Raw genomic sequence first — 17,014 nt, 5'->3', positions numbered from 1 at the left:
GTCAAGGAGCAGTACTAAATACTTGTTTTCTACGTATTTCGCTTTTTCCCAACCAGGCGCTCATTTTGTAACGCACTCTGAAGTTTCGCGATCGTCAAAGTAGAAAGATCGAAGATCTCGCGATTCCATAGCATCTGCGGCTGTTTTTATCGATGGGTCGAGCAGCAGTGAGGCTTAGGATGCTGCCTTTTCAAGGAACGACGAGAGCGGCGACGACGCAAGCCAACCCGGAAGATCGGCAGCCGCAGCCCGGCATGCGAGACAGAAGTGGTTCCTGTGGGAAAGGAGGAAAGGCTGGCACTACCTTCTGCAACCCATGCGGGAGCTCAGCGCCAGCAGGGCCGGGGAGATGGGATTAAAAGAAAGCGAGGGTAGGAGTGAGAAATGTAGAGGGTCGTCCCAGCAGCATGAGAGCAGCCCGGCCGGGAGGGCCCAGTGGGATCGGCCGGGGGAGTAGGCTGGAGGTAGACCATGTCGGATTGAAATTTTACTGCTTTCACTTAATTTGTTGTGACAGAATACGTGTTCCACAAAAATTTTGTCGTTTTTTTGGAGATAGTGCTAATTAGCCGATCATATATTTCGTACGTCTCATAATTCTGTTACACATGTTTCTTAGTAGATACACGCGGGCCTTTACCAACCTTGTTCAGTTTTATCCCGCAATGTTGATTCTGGCAATTTATATATTTTTTATAACATGTATTTTGGTAATAAAACATTTTTGCTGAAAAGGGCATTTATTTTTCTTTTTGTATGTATTACACAAGGTATTGAGTGCAGTAGTGTGCAGTAGTATTGAGTGCAGTAGTTAAAATTGGCGTAACCTACAAGAACACATATTTTCCTTATGCTAGGGAGATAGTTATTTGCATCGATTAACAGTTCAGCAGAGAACCCAGAGGTGGTCGGACATGGTGGACGCCATTTGCATTATGTCAACCGGATATTTGCATTCGAAATACACCAGCGCCACCATCGTATTCCGTCCTGATTGGCTGCGGCAATGCGGGGAGCACCGGTGGTTGGGAGAAAATCGGTGCGGAAGCGATCGGGCTCGGCGCCTTGTTTTTCACTCGCTTTACCCGCTTTCCGCTTGCCAGTTCGCCCGCTTTGGCTGCTCCGCCTTGGGTGTGAACGTGTCTCAACAGTTGCGATCACCCCCGCTTGTGTGCGAACGAGACCGGCCTTAGTTGAAATGCTAAACACATAAATGCGATTTTGTAGTTCTATCGGTTCAGCGAACTTTTCGCTACAGGTGTAACATATGTAACAAAGAACGTGGCACAACTCACTGTATTGTGCTCCCACGAGCAATATAGAGGTGACATCGTTCGGGTAAACTGACAGCTTCTAGCTGGGCTAAAATGCAAATTCTCGTTGCTCAGTGTTTTCCTGCTAGAGCGTTAAAAGCGCCGTGACGCATAAAATTAGGCTTCCCGCGTCAATTGCATTCTCGCAAAAAATCATTCTGGACCGCGCATAACCCGTGGGACCACCGTGTAGCCCAGATACGTCACTGAACTAAATGAATTTGCGAAAGTATTATGCGTTTGTTAATGTAATATGCGTCAAAGTAATGGTATAGTAGTATTTACACGCAAGCTACAAACTGATAGCATCGGATTGCAATTTCAACATTCAAGCAAGCATAATTCTGTTAGGCGGAAACTCAAATGCAAACCCCTTTTACAGCATTCCCACAATTCATGCAATAGCGTGCCCGGTTCCTTGCAACACCTCCAGACAGCGCTCGCCCTCCGCGCATTCGCGGCCCAAGCAAACGGTCGCGTTTCGACCAGAAAGTTCTCCTTCGTGGGGGAGTGGAACGCTGTGGTTGCATCATGCATCGGCTCCGTCTTTTTTCGTGTGCTGTGTCCATATTTTTGCCTCGGTTCTCGTGATTTTTGGACCACTGGTGCATTAAGTGACCCGCTGTCGAACGACACTTCTTCAGCGGAAATCGGACCTGTCATCTTCAGTTCATCGCCGATTATTCGAAACATCCGAACCACCGCGCCCCTACCTCGCAACGCCGGCAGCGTGCGTCGGCGGTAGCAGCTGCAGCAGCCATGAGTCAGGACGGCGTCGTCGACAGCGTCGACATGACTCCGGAAGAGATGCTCGATTGGCGCGAGAAATTTATTTACTCCGACACCAAGAAGCCTTCGCCCACCTCACCCAGCACCCTCAAAACTCCACCGCAAGTAAGCCACATTCATCCTCGTCCTCCTCCACTTCCAGCCGCAGAATACAAAATAATTCTTCGTGTGCACGGTGGCGTCAACTGCGCCAACATACATCCAGTCTCTCTCCGCGACATCGTCATCAAGTCCACTGGTCTCTCCACGGCTGCAGCATCACTAGATCGACTCCGGGCCAACGAGATTAAAGACACAGTCATCATAAGCACTCCCTGCATGGACAGGGCTGATTGCTATTTGAAGATCGCCACCCTCACCATCATGGGCAAGAGCTACGATGTCTCCACGCACGTGGCAGACCCCAAAAATTCATGTAGGGGTATCGTCAAGCTACCGGCCTCCCTGGTAGAAGGGAACGTGTTGGCTAACCTTCGAGAGTCCAATCCAGCAATCCACATCCTAGCTGCTTGAAGAATGGGCTCCACAGACTCCATCCTGGTCACTTTTGAAGGCACAAAGGTACCCTTCTAATTGACTACCTCCGCGCAGACCTCCGCGCAGACCTCCGCTGCCGACCATATCGACAAAAAGTGGAGGCGTGTACTAAGTGCCGGCAGCTTGGCCATCGCCAACATGTCTGCCCCAATGTAACCATATGTCTCTGCCCAAAATGCGGCACGCCAGATCCTCCTCAGGACCACAGCTGTACTCCCACTTGCATCACCTGCAACGGAATGCACGAGACTGGTTCCTCAGAGTGCAAACTTCGTTACAAACCACGGACACCGCCCCCGGCACCTCCAGAGTCTAGAGTGACACTTCCGGCCAGGAACGCTGTACAGGCCCCCAATCAACGCACTGGACAAGAGAAGCCGCAGAGCAACTCTGGCCGCAAGAACACTGCAACAGCGGCGCAGTTGGCATCATCGAAGCAAGCTTGGCCTCCGCTGACTCCACGCAACGAGGAGAGACCACCCATCAACCATACAAAGGTGAGCTGGGCAGGAGTAGTCTCCCACAATAGCAGCTCCTCACAAGATGCTGATAGCTCTCTCATCAAATACTTGCTAAATCGGAACGAAATGCTTAAAAATGAAATCAATCAGCTTAAAGCAACGCTCCACCCCCCCATCGAAATCACTGACGCTCCTGCTGCTACTTCCAAACCACTGCCACAAACGCTTGCGCCCACACTCACACGTCCTCCGCCAGATCAAATGGACACTCTTGCATCCACTGCTACGAAGGAAGCCGCAAGTCCAATGCCGCCTTCATCACACACGCAGCCCCCACCAGCAAAAAGGAAGAATGCCGAAATAACAGACACCGAGAACACCGTTGAAAACGCCGTATTTGTACTCACTGGCCGCATGGACATCCTCGAAAACAAACTTGTTGCCCTTGAAAATCGGCTTCAGAGCAAGCTTGACGCATTTATTTGTGAGGCATCTGCACAGTTTTGCCGGTTCCAAGAGCTAATCGACAGCTGGAGAAGACGCTCCGCGACGTCACAAGTTCCCATCCTTCAAAACGACAATAATGATGAAGCCAGCCCGTAGTCTAGTTATCTGGCAGTGGAACTGCAGGGGGTTCCGCAACAAGCGCGCATGCCTAACACTATTTCTAAAGAGTCTTAACGAGCACCCTGACATTATAGCCTTGCAGGAAACACACGGGAATGTCACGCTTTCTGGATACAACACATTTCAAGACCCTCACATAGACAAGCCCAACACTGCCATACTTGCAAGACGACATCTTTCTTTTAGATGGGACGCATTCAGCAGTACTGAAATCCCCCACGATTTCATCAAAATTCTACCTCAAAGCCACAAACAACCCACCCTATGCGTGTTGAATGTTTATAGCCCTCCCAATGCTCGACAACACCGCTTTGAGCACATGCTTACTCAGGGCAAAGCTAACGCTAATAAACAGCCGCTAGTCGTAACGGGCGACTTCAATGCCCCCCATCAATTGTGGGGCCACTCCGCATTCACTCCTAAGGGAAGAGCTTTATGGCAGCACATACAAAATCAAGGTTTCACCATCTACAATGACTTTACTCTTCCTACCCGGCTAGGAAATAGCGTCAGTAGGGATACATCCCCTGACCTCACCCTAACTCACCGCATCACTCAGGCGACCTGGTAAAACCTCCAAAACAACTTAGGAAGCGACCATTACATCCTCGAACTCCGTGTAGATTTTAAGCACAGACCGCTAGCCACAAAACCACTAAAGCTTACCAATTGGACGGAATTCAGAAATTCTCGCTGCAACACTAACGAGGAAACCATTACCGACATTAAGCAATGGGCGAACGCCTTGCAGGCAGACGTAGACTCCCATACCACCACTCTCCCGCAAGGCGCACCCTTGGCCACAATTGATTCCAAGCTACTACACATGTGGGAAGCGAAGCAAGCCTTACTTAGGAAATGGCTAACAGCACGTTACAATCATAAACTCCGAATCAGAATCGCCAAATTAGACTCTCAGATCCAATAATACGCTATAAAATTGGCGGCACAGCAATGGACTCAGGTTTGCGAAGGAGCGCATGGTAATCTCAGCACTAAAAAGACCTGGCAATTGCTCCGGCACCTGCTCGACCCCACCACATCTAGGACGCACAATAACCACCAGATGAATAAACTGCTGCATGAACATGCAGCCGACCTGCCGGCCATGTTCCGCAACCTGGCCTCCAAACATATGCCCCCTCCTACGCAAATACCCATGCCCGACTATGCTGGTGAACCCAATGAGGAGCTTTGCAGTCCCATCACAGAAACGGAGGTTCGACATGCCCTCAACCAAGTGCGAACCACCACGCCACCAGGCCCAGACTCTGTGACCAATAAAACGCTTCGCAACCTCGATGAGCAATTCATACGCAAACTCACCGAATATTACAACCACTGTCTCGAAGAGGGGGAGATACCCCAACAGTGGAAAGCAGCCAAAGTGATCTTCATTCCAAAGCCGAATAAGACAATGCACATTGATAACTTCCGTCCAATTTCTCTCACTTCATGCATAGGGAAGATCTTGGAGCACGTAATCCACCCACGCCTCTCCAAATATATTGAACATAATCACTTGTTCCATTCGGAAATGACTGGCTTTCGCAAATCTCTTTCTTGTCAGGATGTCATGCTAAGGCTCAAAGAAGACATTATCGAACCGAGCGGCGCACGTGACACACAAGCGTTGGTCGGCCTCGACCTCAAGGGCGCCTTCAACAACGTGTCCCACTTGGCCATACTACACGAACTTAGCAGTATAAACTGCGGGGAGCGAATCTATCGCTATATACGCAGCTTTCTCACGAAGCGCACTGCGACGCTACAATTAGGCAGCGAACAATCTGGCCAAATAAGTTTAGGAAGCACTGACACGCCCCAAGGGGCAGTACTTTCCCCCTCCTCTTTAATTTGGCTATGCGACCTTTAGCTTTCACTCTCAAGAAGATTCCTGACCTCCGATTCACACTGTACGCAGATGATATTACGCTGTGGATGACCGGAGGTTCTGACGGGCACATCCAAGACACCCTCCAAGCAGCAATTGATCAGGTCGAACAAGTAGGTCACGAGTTGAATCTCACGTGCTCCCCCACCAAATCCCAGCTTCTCCTTCTGCGCCCCACGAGACGCTTCAGGACTTCACCCCCGAATATCCAACTCACGATTGAAGGGCAACCTATACCCCAAGTAGACAGGATAAGGGTCCTAGGATTACACCTCCAGTGTAACCGAACAAATCAGCATACCTTGCAAGCACTACAAACAACGGTAGATAATACGCTCCGCCTGATAGGGAGGATTTCCAACAAACACGGAGGGCTTCGAGAGAAGGAGCTAATGCAGCTAATCAAGGCTTTTGTCTTAAGCAAAATCACCTTCGCACTACCGTATCTCTCCCTCTCTCGGCAGGAAGAGGATACTGTGAATTGCTTGATCCGCAAGATACACAAAGTCGCTCTTGGTGTTCCAATTAGAGCTTCCACACAAAGGGTGATGGCCACGGCCACAGTAAATACCCTTCAAGAATTAACCGAAGCACATCTATCGTCGCAATACCACAGACTCACCACCACTGAAGCTGGGCATGAGATCCTGAGACAACTTCATCATGCACCACCATTCAACGAGAGCAAGCGACATCAACTTCCTCCGAACATACACGGCCAATACCACATCCAGCCCCTACCCAGAAACATGCACCCCGAATTTCACATCAAACGTCGCAAACTTCGAGCCAAGGCGCTACAACGCGGCTATGGACAGGCTGAAGGAGTCTACTATGTGGACGCGGCAGCCTACACCAGTAAACATCGTTATGCTCTAGCGGTCGTAGACAACCAGGGCAACACTGCTTGTTCAGCATCAATCAAGACCACCTCGGCGGGCGACGCGGAAGAGGCCGCCATTGCACTTGCATCGGGGCTACCCGATTGCGACGTCATCATTTGTGACTCTAAGACTGCTATCCGGAACTTCAGTAACGGCTACATTAACAATCTCGCGCACTCTCTACTTATAGCTCACCCACCAGAAAACGACATCGCTCTCGTATGGACTCCAGCACATCAAGGACTCCATGGCAACGAAATGGCTCATGCCGCTGCTCGAGGATTCACGGACCGAGTGGCTGCAAATATGGGCCTAAATCTAGAACCCCATGACTCCCAACAACACACCAATAAAGACACACTCGTCACATTCCATGAAATTTGCACACATTACAGACACCAACGCCTTATGTACCAACCTCTTTCTGTGCCTAGAACGCGCCAGAGAGAAATACTGTGGCGACAACTACAAACTCGCACTTTTCTTACCCCGCGCACTTTGCACTTATTCTTTCCCGCCACATACCCGACACCCAAGTGTCGCTTTTGCCCTGTCCCGATTGCAGATCTCTCTCATATCATGTGGCAATGCCCCATCAAAACTCCCCCCCCGCACGCTCAAATCATTCATTAGTAGCGAGGAGCTGTGGGAGACTGCCCTGCGCAGCTCCGATCCCACCCTACGGGACCGATTCCTGAGGTGGGCTGAGGAGGTAGCGGAGGCCTACCACGACTGGTAGACGTACTTCTAGCCACATAATATGGGGACGGACGCCTGCTGCGACTGGAGTACTTGGACCTCCCTCTCTCCCCCCGGCCCCTCCCCTCTCTTAAAAGGGGGAATAAAGTTCATTCATTCATTCTCCTTCGTGCGTAACGTTCACCGCCAGCGTTTCATCGTAAACATTACGGTTACAAAAGCTGCAGTGACCGGGAAGCGTCAGAAGCACTTAGGGATCTTTGAATGCTATCGTGCTCTAAAAGCGAAGCTAAAGCGCACTCCAATTTTTTTAATACAATACGAAACTAAAATAAACCTTAAAACGCCATCACTTTAAACTCATATCCTCGCTTTTTCAACGAATAAACCAACCATTTACTTGAAAGTGTTCGTCGTTAACCTAAGTGTAAAAGTCGGCAGGCGGACGTCATATACAAAAGGCAAGAGTTGCTATATTCAACAGTAACCTTTATTGCCGCGAGAAATGTCATTCAAATTGTGGAATTATACGTGCCAAAAGCGCCCTATAATTACGAGATACACTGCAATGACGGACTCCGAACTAATCTTTATCGCCTATGCTTATCCAACCTGCACCTAAACATAAGTGCGTGAGTGTTTTGTATTCGTCGCCATCGAATAATGCGGTAACCCTAGCAAGAGCGTAGGGCGGCCGCAATGCGGCCACCCTAGCCGGAAGCGAATCCACGAAGCAGAGCTCAGCAAGGTGACACCTTATCCACCGACCTACTGCGGTGGCTTAGCCAAGCGTAGGTCGGTGGATTCGGGTGTTCGGGGCTAAAATACACACCCATAGTCCATGATGGAAATTTAGGCTGGGCAGAGCTGAAATCCAGAATATATATTCACGCCGTCAGATGACTAGTTTCTTTAGTCCGTCCGAACGCTCCAATGCCTGCCTGGTTAAAATTTCAAAGGTGTGTTTCTTTTGGCAAGCCGGCAAAATCAGAACATAACATACCCATTCACCTGAAGCTTTAGTTATTCTATGGAAACCCAGCACTTACTACCTTCTGAAATCCACTAGAGATCTTTTTGTTCGTTATTTGCAGGGGAAACAAGGTGTAGACAAGGTTCTGGACATTCTTAGGAGTGAATTCAACCTTACGATTCAGCTACTAGGTGAGTGATATTAACAAAAAGTACGTGTAGCGGTCGCAGTTATTTTTTTTATTTGTGAGCAGCACATTTATACTTACACAGGTAATAGGTACCTGTCACTTAATATGACTTATTGGTAAGGAATAATTTTAGCCACATAAGTAGAGAATAGTACGCAATACTGATCCCAACGGCAAGAACCTGTAGTATATGCTCAACGTGAAAGTCAATTACATTGTTTAGTGAAAAGGGGTCCTAGAGGGATAGTATTAGGGTCAGCTTTTGTGAGTCAACCGCGCCGTATTTGTCGTATCCAGCTCGTATCCTGCTCGTATCCTGCTCGTTACATTATGCTGCTGTTATTCTCAACGATGTTTTGTTTGGCTACACAAAGATGGGCTGTCTAAGCGCAACGTAAGGCCCAAACCGAATAACGGTGTCGTATGCTGGTGTAGAGAACAATTCAATGCATTCTGTGTTCGAATGTTTCGCCATGGCAAGTGTGAATTCTTCTATATTTACAGCCGCCCAAGTGTGATTGACTGTGCAGTACATTGGCATAGTTGCAATAGCCCATTGCAGCTTCAGTGCCGCTAGAGTGAGAGGCGCATGTTGACGTACACTCGTGGGCAAAATGATACGGACCAGGGATTGCGCGATTAATCCGATTTATCCTCTCACTCTATATGCAACTTGAAATTAAGGACGGCAGCCCAGACTTTGCGTTGCAAACTTTCCGGTGTACTCGTCAATATTAGTTTAGGCATGTGGATTGCAAAGAAACTAGTTACATTTGGAAATTAGTCTTCTTCCACAGCTGGCTCACTGGCACCCCTTGGCGCTACTGCGCGAACGCGCTCGTGCCACTGTTCCCGCGTGTGTCAGCGGCATTGATTAATTAATTGATTAATTAATTAAGAAACGCAAGGACATAACCAATTTTACAGCGTATTACAGCGAAGCTGCTAAGGGCTACTCCTGCCGGGATCGTGGCCGCGTGTGGACACAAAACTCCCCATATGTGGGCCAGTCTCGAAGTTAGTGCAATACCGGGCCGAGGCGCGGCGGAGAGGAAGGAGGCGTTAAGCATTCCCCACACGTGGCAGGACCCGCTGCGGAGGGGCAGTTTGCCATTAAGGGGCCCATATACACACGTTCGCTGGTCATCCTTCTTCACAGAGTGAAAGGGCACTTAATTTTTGATAGAGGCGTTATTTCTTTCAATATTTGAAAACACGCCGTATTCATGGCAGGTGTGCCTATGAGCTACTCGTCTCCATTTACCTAATGAATTCGGCACTGCAGAGTCCCACTTCATCATCCAATATACCTAGTCTAATCATCAACTCTAAGTGTTCAATGAAAAAAGCAATGTAGCCGACCAATATTTTCTTGAGGCTGGTCACTGGCAGATATAGTGCGTGTAAACGTCCACCTGTATTTTCAAGATAGTGCATTTTGCCGCTGAACGCAACTTAGCCATCTATTTATTAAGACAAGGCGATTGCATTGATATAGCAGCGATGTAGTGTGCATTTACAGTTTGTGATTTTACAATAAACGGATGGCTGAACAGGTAGAGTATAAAAACCAAGCAAGAGAATATAAGGAAAGAGACTGACGAAAACATTGTATGAAAAGTTCATGCTGTGATATGCGTCTCACCTCCTCTGACTTTCTACGCGTTATGAGCCCGGTCACAAAAAATGTCGCGAAGTTTATCATAAACTCAGTATTTAAAAAAAAAAAAACAGGAATTCCACGAGCCCTTATTTTACCTTTCTGAGCACTTTTTCTGATATGGACAATAACTGCCAGCGGTTTACGTTTGGTGATACGAAATATTTGCATTTGGGCACCGTGATGTAAGCAAATTTACGACGCCAGCACGAGGCTAGCATTCGTACGCGCAGGAACATTAAAAGACGTCATGCTGCGTAGGACCCTCCTTTGGTTGTCAACGCGCATGCGCAAACAGTTCGTCCAGCGACCGCTCGCTAAGAATAGCGCTTCAAATAAGAGTGCATGACCGTGTACCTCCATGCGAACACCAACACATTGATAGCCCTGTTTAAACTGTGCTGAGACATTTTTATAGATATTCAACGTGTGCCATGCTTTGTTGCGGTTGAGTAAGTGTCCCTATAGTGCATAGTTTGCAAGGACGTTTAAACTTCTCAACGCTACTGTTCGCACGCAATATACGTCCTTAGGTTATTGAACTTGGCCGTAACGGGCCATCATTTGGGAAGACTTCCGCGCTTCTTTACTCCGCAAGTTACCATGACATAAATAAGTGATCATGAAAACAACTGTGAGGACATTGCGGAGACAGAGCGGAGGGCTGCTAGAATAATCGCTTGTTTCTGCGGTGCCAGTTACATCATGATCAATCTAGTAAAACAGCTTTGAAAAAGCTTTTCCATGCTTAGAAGTATTGCGTTATAGTGATTGTGAGCACAGGTTTAAATTTACTGAACTATAGAAACCAGAAACAATCCCACCATCCACAAGGTGCTGCTTTATTGGCCGGAATTAGATTCGTAGAAGCAGAATCCAAACCAGCTTAGCCGCTTAGAGAGATTTGTGCGCAGAAGTGTGTTAGTGGGATGCAATTCTAGCACTGGCTATCCTAGTGCATTGTTGGAGCGACAACTTGGATGCACCGCGAGCGGAAGCTACAAATAAAGTTAAAGCCAGAAGAATGAACCAGAATGTTGTTTAACAGCAGACTGGTTCTACGTGAGAAAACAGTTGGAGCAGCAAATGCGAGCGAAAAGTGATCAATAAGCACTGCTCGAGGAACAATGCTGCTTGAGGCACCATAGGCGTGGGGGAATTTTTCAATTTGCGGCGATTGGTTAATAAACGCATGGCACCGGTGGTGGGACTCGACAGCGAAACGCTCGTACCTTCATCGAACCGGCATTAAGGCGTACAGTTCAAAGTGCGGTTAGAGAAGCTGGCATTCACGGGTCGTTTCATCGGTGTGGTCGGTGCAAGGTCACTTCAAGTGAGAATGTCACAGTGTTTTACTGGTGTCCAGTGGCCCTCCTGAGCACGTCCCGGTGACTTCGTCAGCAACTGTCTCCTGCACACTGAGAGCACGGTGTGCCCGGAGATACGCTTACTTGGTGCTTATGAGTCCGAGCATCAAGCTCATGCGCACGCTGCGGGTGTTTCGCGCGGGAAACACAACAGGCACGCGCACACTCACATTGGTAGTGAATATGTTCTCGAGACGTTTTGCTATGCCCAGTCGTGAAAAATATAAAAAATAAATGGTTTGAAGCGTATCAAGAAAGCTGTATTCATAAAACGTAAAGGAAGAAAGTTTTTTTCCGGGAGCTTAACATTTGGGTCGTTAGATAAGCGCATCCGTTTTAGGTGTGCCGTTGTGTAATCACATATTTCGTTTACTTTGAGGAACTGAAAACTGTCTTCTTTATTGCAGGTGTTCCCAATGCCAAGGACTTGTGCAATGACGTCGTCGTCCGCGAGCAGTACTACTCTCAGCCACTCCACAAAAATTGCGCACCGCGACGTCCTTGGGGGGATTGAGTTTCGTATAAGGTAGCTGCGTAGCGTTCCGATAGAATAATTCAGGCTGTAGCATTCACATAAACACAATCTTTCTTTTAAAGTTTTCAATGTGTTTCAAAGCAGTGAAAGAATTAAATTTATTTGCTCTTGTATTGTCTTGGGCTATTGTTGACCTCACCGTGTAGAGCAAGTTGTTTTTATAAGAGTTCTTATGTGCAACAGTTAGGAAATAAATTTTCAGAAACATATCTTAAAATATGTCGCAGTTTCGCCCGAAAGGCGAAGCACCGATTGCGATAGTAATTTAGTACAAGACTAATCGATGTAAGGATAGTAGTTATATCGGCCATATAAACTTGTAAACATTCGCCTACTATCTGAATTAACAATGATATAATATGTAAGGGCGACTGAACGGGGACCTAGAAAGAACCAGACACGCTGAGGCAGCGCATGATATAATGTATAAGCGCGACTGAACGATGGCATAGAAGGAAACCAACACACAAAGACAGCGCTGTCGCTGTTTCCCCGTTTCTTTCTACGTCCTCTTTCAGTCACGCTTACACCTTCTATCATGGATTCAAACCAACTAGGCCGCCAACGTGTCTTATTTAAGAAGAACAATATCACGCGCGCTCAGGTAAATATGAACACATCTCGCTCGATGAGCGCGGAAACTCGGCGTCAAAATGCAGTAGGGAGGAATCGCAGCAGCAGAAGAGATTGAATTGACCTTGGTGCATCTTTCGCTTCAACGCGAAAGAATCATCGAAAGTACAGTGCATACGAAGCTACCGGGACTACGCTCACTTCGCCAACATCGCAGACCGCTTTGAAGATGAGGCGCGCGGAGGCGCGCACTTTCGCTACGTCGAAGATCGCTTTGAAGAGACACTGAAGAGAAAAATGTTTTCTTCTGCATCAGTCAATTACCTTTCTACAACACCAAAAACACCCCTCTTACCACGATAAGACTCTTGGTAAGCCAGAAAAAGTGCAAGAAGGAAAGACAGGTCGCGACGCCTCCATGACGTTCCAGCACATGGTCGCTGTGACGTCATAGATTTTGGTGGCATGTTCTAGGGCCAACTTAATTATATAGTGGTACAGGCGGACTACATTGTGTTCTCAAGGAACCAAATATTGAACATGGCAAGTTTCGGGAACCTTTATTCAGCCAACGCGGCCCAAATGCGAAAACATACTTTGGGATCCCTGACGTCTCACTGACGTTCCGGCGTCGGAGTATCGGTGCGAAATTCAAATACTGAGACTTCAGCCATCATTTTCAAATCTAATAATCAAACTATTCTTTTGAAATGACTACCTTCAGGGCTCTCAAACGATGCTTTATTAGTCTAAATTGATTTATTGTTTCGCTTTAATTTCCCTTTCAGGATAAGGTGCCCGCACGGCAGCAGCCGCCGCCGGATAAGAACACCCCCTCCCATTCGCTCGCTTTTCCCTCTCTTCACCCCCTGTTGGCGCGCGACACGAGAGGGCGCGCTTATCTCTCTTGGGGGTGCAAACATGTGACAGTCCTCATCAGCCATGGTGTGTACGTGTTGTGAACTATTTTGACTGAATTAGTTTTAATGCAACGAAGAAAACCAGCACCTCTGTATTGCATGGAAAGGGAAAATCTGCTCAATATCTGAATTATGAGGTTTTACGTGCCCAAACCACTTTCTGATTACGAAGCACATCGTAGTGGAGGACTCCGGAAATTTCGACCACCTGGGGTTCTTTAACGTGCACTTAAATCTAAGTGCACGGGTGCTTTCGCATTTCGCCCCCATCGAAACGAGGCCGCCGTGGCCGGGATTCGATCCCGCGACCTCGTGCTCAGCAGCTTAACACCATAGCCACTGAGCAACCACGGCGGGTCTGCTCAATATCTGCTCGCTTGGCGTAGGAACTAAAATATAAGAGCGCATGCTCGTGTACGGCCAACCCACGTGGGCCATCCTCCCATTATCATACTCCCAGTGATGACATTTAAACGCTCCGAGACGTCGCTTTTGCCACTGGTGGATTATGCTGAACGCGTGTGTTATTTGATTGTTTGAACGAGCCGCGTGGGCGCCATCAATAGACAACGGAGGAGGAAGAACGAGCTGCAACCGGTGCAGCACTGTAACCGCTGTTGTAAATATAACCTGTAAATAGTTGCTCGTATTGCTGACTCGTCCTTCGTGTAACAATATTTCTGCATGAAGGTCGCCTAATAAAGAACCTTAAAGATATATGTGCGCATGGTAGCGAAGCTGCCATAGATGCCCATACGCCCTGTAATAGTGGCTTGTGTAGGCATGACAGCGCCATCCGCATTTCCGAGGGTCAACTTCTCAGTGGAAAAAAAATCAACGTTTAACGTTTTAAAGGATTGTTGCGCCTAGTCATGCGCTGCGCCAACTCCTATCACATAGCATATACAGAGCACGCAAGAGTACAAATGAAACGTAAGTACGTGAGAATATTCGCGTCAACATCGCGCTACGGAGTAGCCTATATAAACCCATCGGTATTTGTAGTCCTCATTCCATTACGGCACGCATCACACGGGTAAGCCTTGAGATATTTGCATGAATTCAGAGCTACGGCTTAACCGAAATTTTGAACTAAGTACAATCTGGGTGTTTCTATGGTGCCAACACATATCTGTTATTTTAGTATGCTGATAAAATGAACATCACAGTGAAATAATTGCCAAAACACACTTGGGTGTTCACTAACAGAGCACGTATGGCGCAAGCAGCTTTTCTTTGGCAATAAAGGCATATCTGAAACACAATATATAGCGAAAATACCCTTTAACGAAGAAAGTTAGTGATGAAATCATGTAAGGTTATTATATATATATATATATATGTGTGTGTATGTGTGTGTGTGTGTGTGTGTGTGTGTGTGTGTGTGTGTGTGTGTGTGTGTGTGTGTGTGTGTGTGTGTGCATATGCTAAAGGCGTTTATTAGTCATCGGCGTTTGGAACCGACCGTGAGAGCAGCGCACGGACTCTACGCGGTGTCTCCCGGGAACCAGCGGCGTCTCCCGGGAACAGCGCTGGAGAGCTTCACCAACTAGATAGCGGTACATAGGGAGGATGGCGCACTTTAGTGTTCCTTTTTGCTAGAGTTACCACCGGGAACGAAAAGGGAGCCGTCCAGCGACGTAACAGCTCCTCAATATGAGTGAATCATAGTATGACTGGAGGTGCTCGACGTTGACAATGTTTTGTCCACGACGGCGCATGTCAGCACACGGTTCAATGGATTCGATCACGTAGTTAACGTGGGATGCGCGCTCGACAATACGGTGTGCCCCTTCATACGTGGGAGTAGTTTTGAAGAGAGCACAGGTGCAGTGGAAGGAATGCCCCACAAGTGCTCCAGGAAGAAAGGTCGGTGCAGAGGTGGTGTCACCGCAAATGCTCCTCTGGCGCTCGTCGCCATTGGAGGTAAAGGCCCGTGCGAGATAGCGGCACTCCTCAACATGTCTTGCCTTGGCAGAAATGGACACACATTCAGACGCACTCGGCCGGTATGGTAAAATTGCGTCGACGGTGTGCGACGGGTGCCTACCGTGCAATAATAAAAAGGGTGAAAAACCGGTTGGTGCTCTGACTAGCGGTGTTGTACGCAGAGGCTACGAAGGGCAGAATGACTTCACAATTTGTGTGGTTGGAGGCGACGTATATTAACGCGACAGCGTTAAGGAGCTCGTGTCGCAGAAAAGCCGGTGTCATTGGTGTCGGTGTCGGCGGCGTTGGCCGTGAGCGAAAAATCCCGGAAGGCAATTCATAAATCAAAAGAACTTGCAAGCTGGGCGGGAATCGAACCAGGGTCTCCGGAGTGTGAGGCGGAGACGCTACCACTCAGCCATGAGTTCGATCGTTCAAAGTGGGACAAAACCGCCTCTAGTGAATGCGGTGTCGCCTTACAAACGTGCCGTAGAAAGTTATACTGCTGTGTATATCGGTAATTTGGAGCATGTAAATTACAGAAGTCGCAGTTATACGCGTAGCGAAGTACGTTTATGGTACATTTCTTCTGCGCTTTCCGCACACGCAGAGCCATCTTGCGGCAAACACAGAAGACCCCCTCCTCACCATGTACGGCACTGCCCCGACAGGTGGCGCGCCACGCGCGCATTGTGGCTGTGCGGGGACCGGTGCGAGGCGCGTCGCCGCAAGACTGGCTGTCAGTGCCGATCACGACGTTCCGAGACGACGAGTTCTTTGGTTCGTTCCGCTTGCTCGGCGCACGTTGAGTTGCCACGCCGAACGCTGCGTTTTGAAAGCGTGTTGCTTAGTGTACGGTTGAGGTTGAGTGTTGAGGGCATTGGTTTGAGGATGGTACGCCGTAGTTCTACGATGAACAACGTGACACTCTTTAAGAATAGTTTAAACTACTTCGGATAGAAAGACACGTCCACGATCAGTGAGCAGTTCCTCCGATAGTACACGACGCAGGATGAATCGATAAAGCAGGAAGGAAGCAACATCGTGCGCTGTAGCTGCCGGGAGGGCGACAGTTTCAGCGTATTGCATGAGGTGGTCAACCGCCACAATGGCCCAGTGCTTTCCTGCCGATATCAGGGGAAGGGGCCCTTACTACTCGACGCCGACGCGCCCGGATGGCCGGGTAGGGCAAGGTAAAGGTTGCAGAATGGCTGGTGAGTGGAGGGGTGAAATTTCAGGCGCTGACAGACAGGACAAGAGCGAACGAACTACGGAAAGCAGCTGTAAATTTCTCGCCAATAGTACCGCTGTCGAAGGCGCTCATAAATTTTGAGTACTCCAGAGTGTGCACAGTGTGGATCGACGAGGAAAGCTGCGTATATGTCGGAACGGTGACTGCGAGGTACTACTAATAACCACTGGCGCCCGTCGGGGTTATAATTTCGTCGCAGAAGAAGGTTGTCGTGAATGGCAAAATGGTGGGCTTGACTATGCCAGCATGCGAGTGGTTGGTGGGGCTGATGAACCAGAATACAATAGGTAATCCAGTAGGTAAGAGGAAATTCAATAGTCCTTACGCTACTGAGACGCGATAGTCGCAAGGTCGAGCGAAGAAACTGTAAACAGTGAGCAGCAGGCAATGTCGTCAGGCAAGTCAGAGCGC

The 17,014-nt window shown here is 48.4% G+C and overlaps 1 protein-coding gene across 1 annotated transcript in view; it reads left to right on the top strand.

The window, feature by feature from the left end:
- LOC129386766 (2-Hydroxyacid oxidase 1-like) overlaps window positions 1-12,042 on the top strand; it is a 64,052-nt gene extending 52,010 nt beyond the window's left edge. The window contains exons 4-5 of the mRNA XM_055074970.1: window positions 8,299-8,368; window positions 11,802-12,042. Coding sequence (XP_054930945.1) covers window positions 8,299-8,368; window positions 11,802-11,908 — 177 coding nt within the window. The 3' untranslated portion in view covers window positions 11,909-12,042. The remainder of the gene's footprint in view (window positions 1-8,298; window positions 8,369-11,801) is intronic.
- Window positions 12,043-17,014: the final 4,972 nt, after the last annotated feature.

The sequence above is a fragment of the Dermacentor andersoni genome, chromosome 8, assembly GCF_023375885.2.
Source record: "Dermacentor andersoni chromosome 8, qqDerAnde1_hic_scaffold, whole genome shotgun sequence".
NCBI classification, from domain to species: Eukaryota; Metazoa; Arthropoda; class Arachnida; order Ixodida; family Ixodidae; genus Dermacentor; species Dermacentor andersoni.
This window is presented reverse-complemented; position numbering and strand designations above follow the sequence as displayed.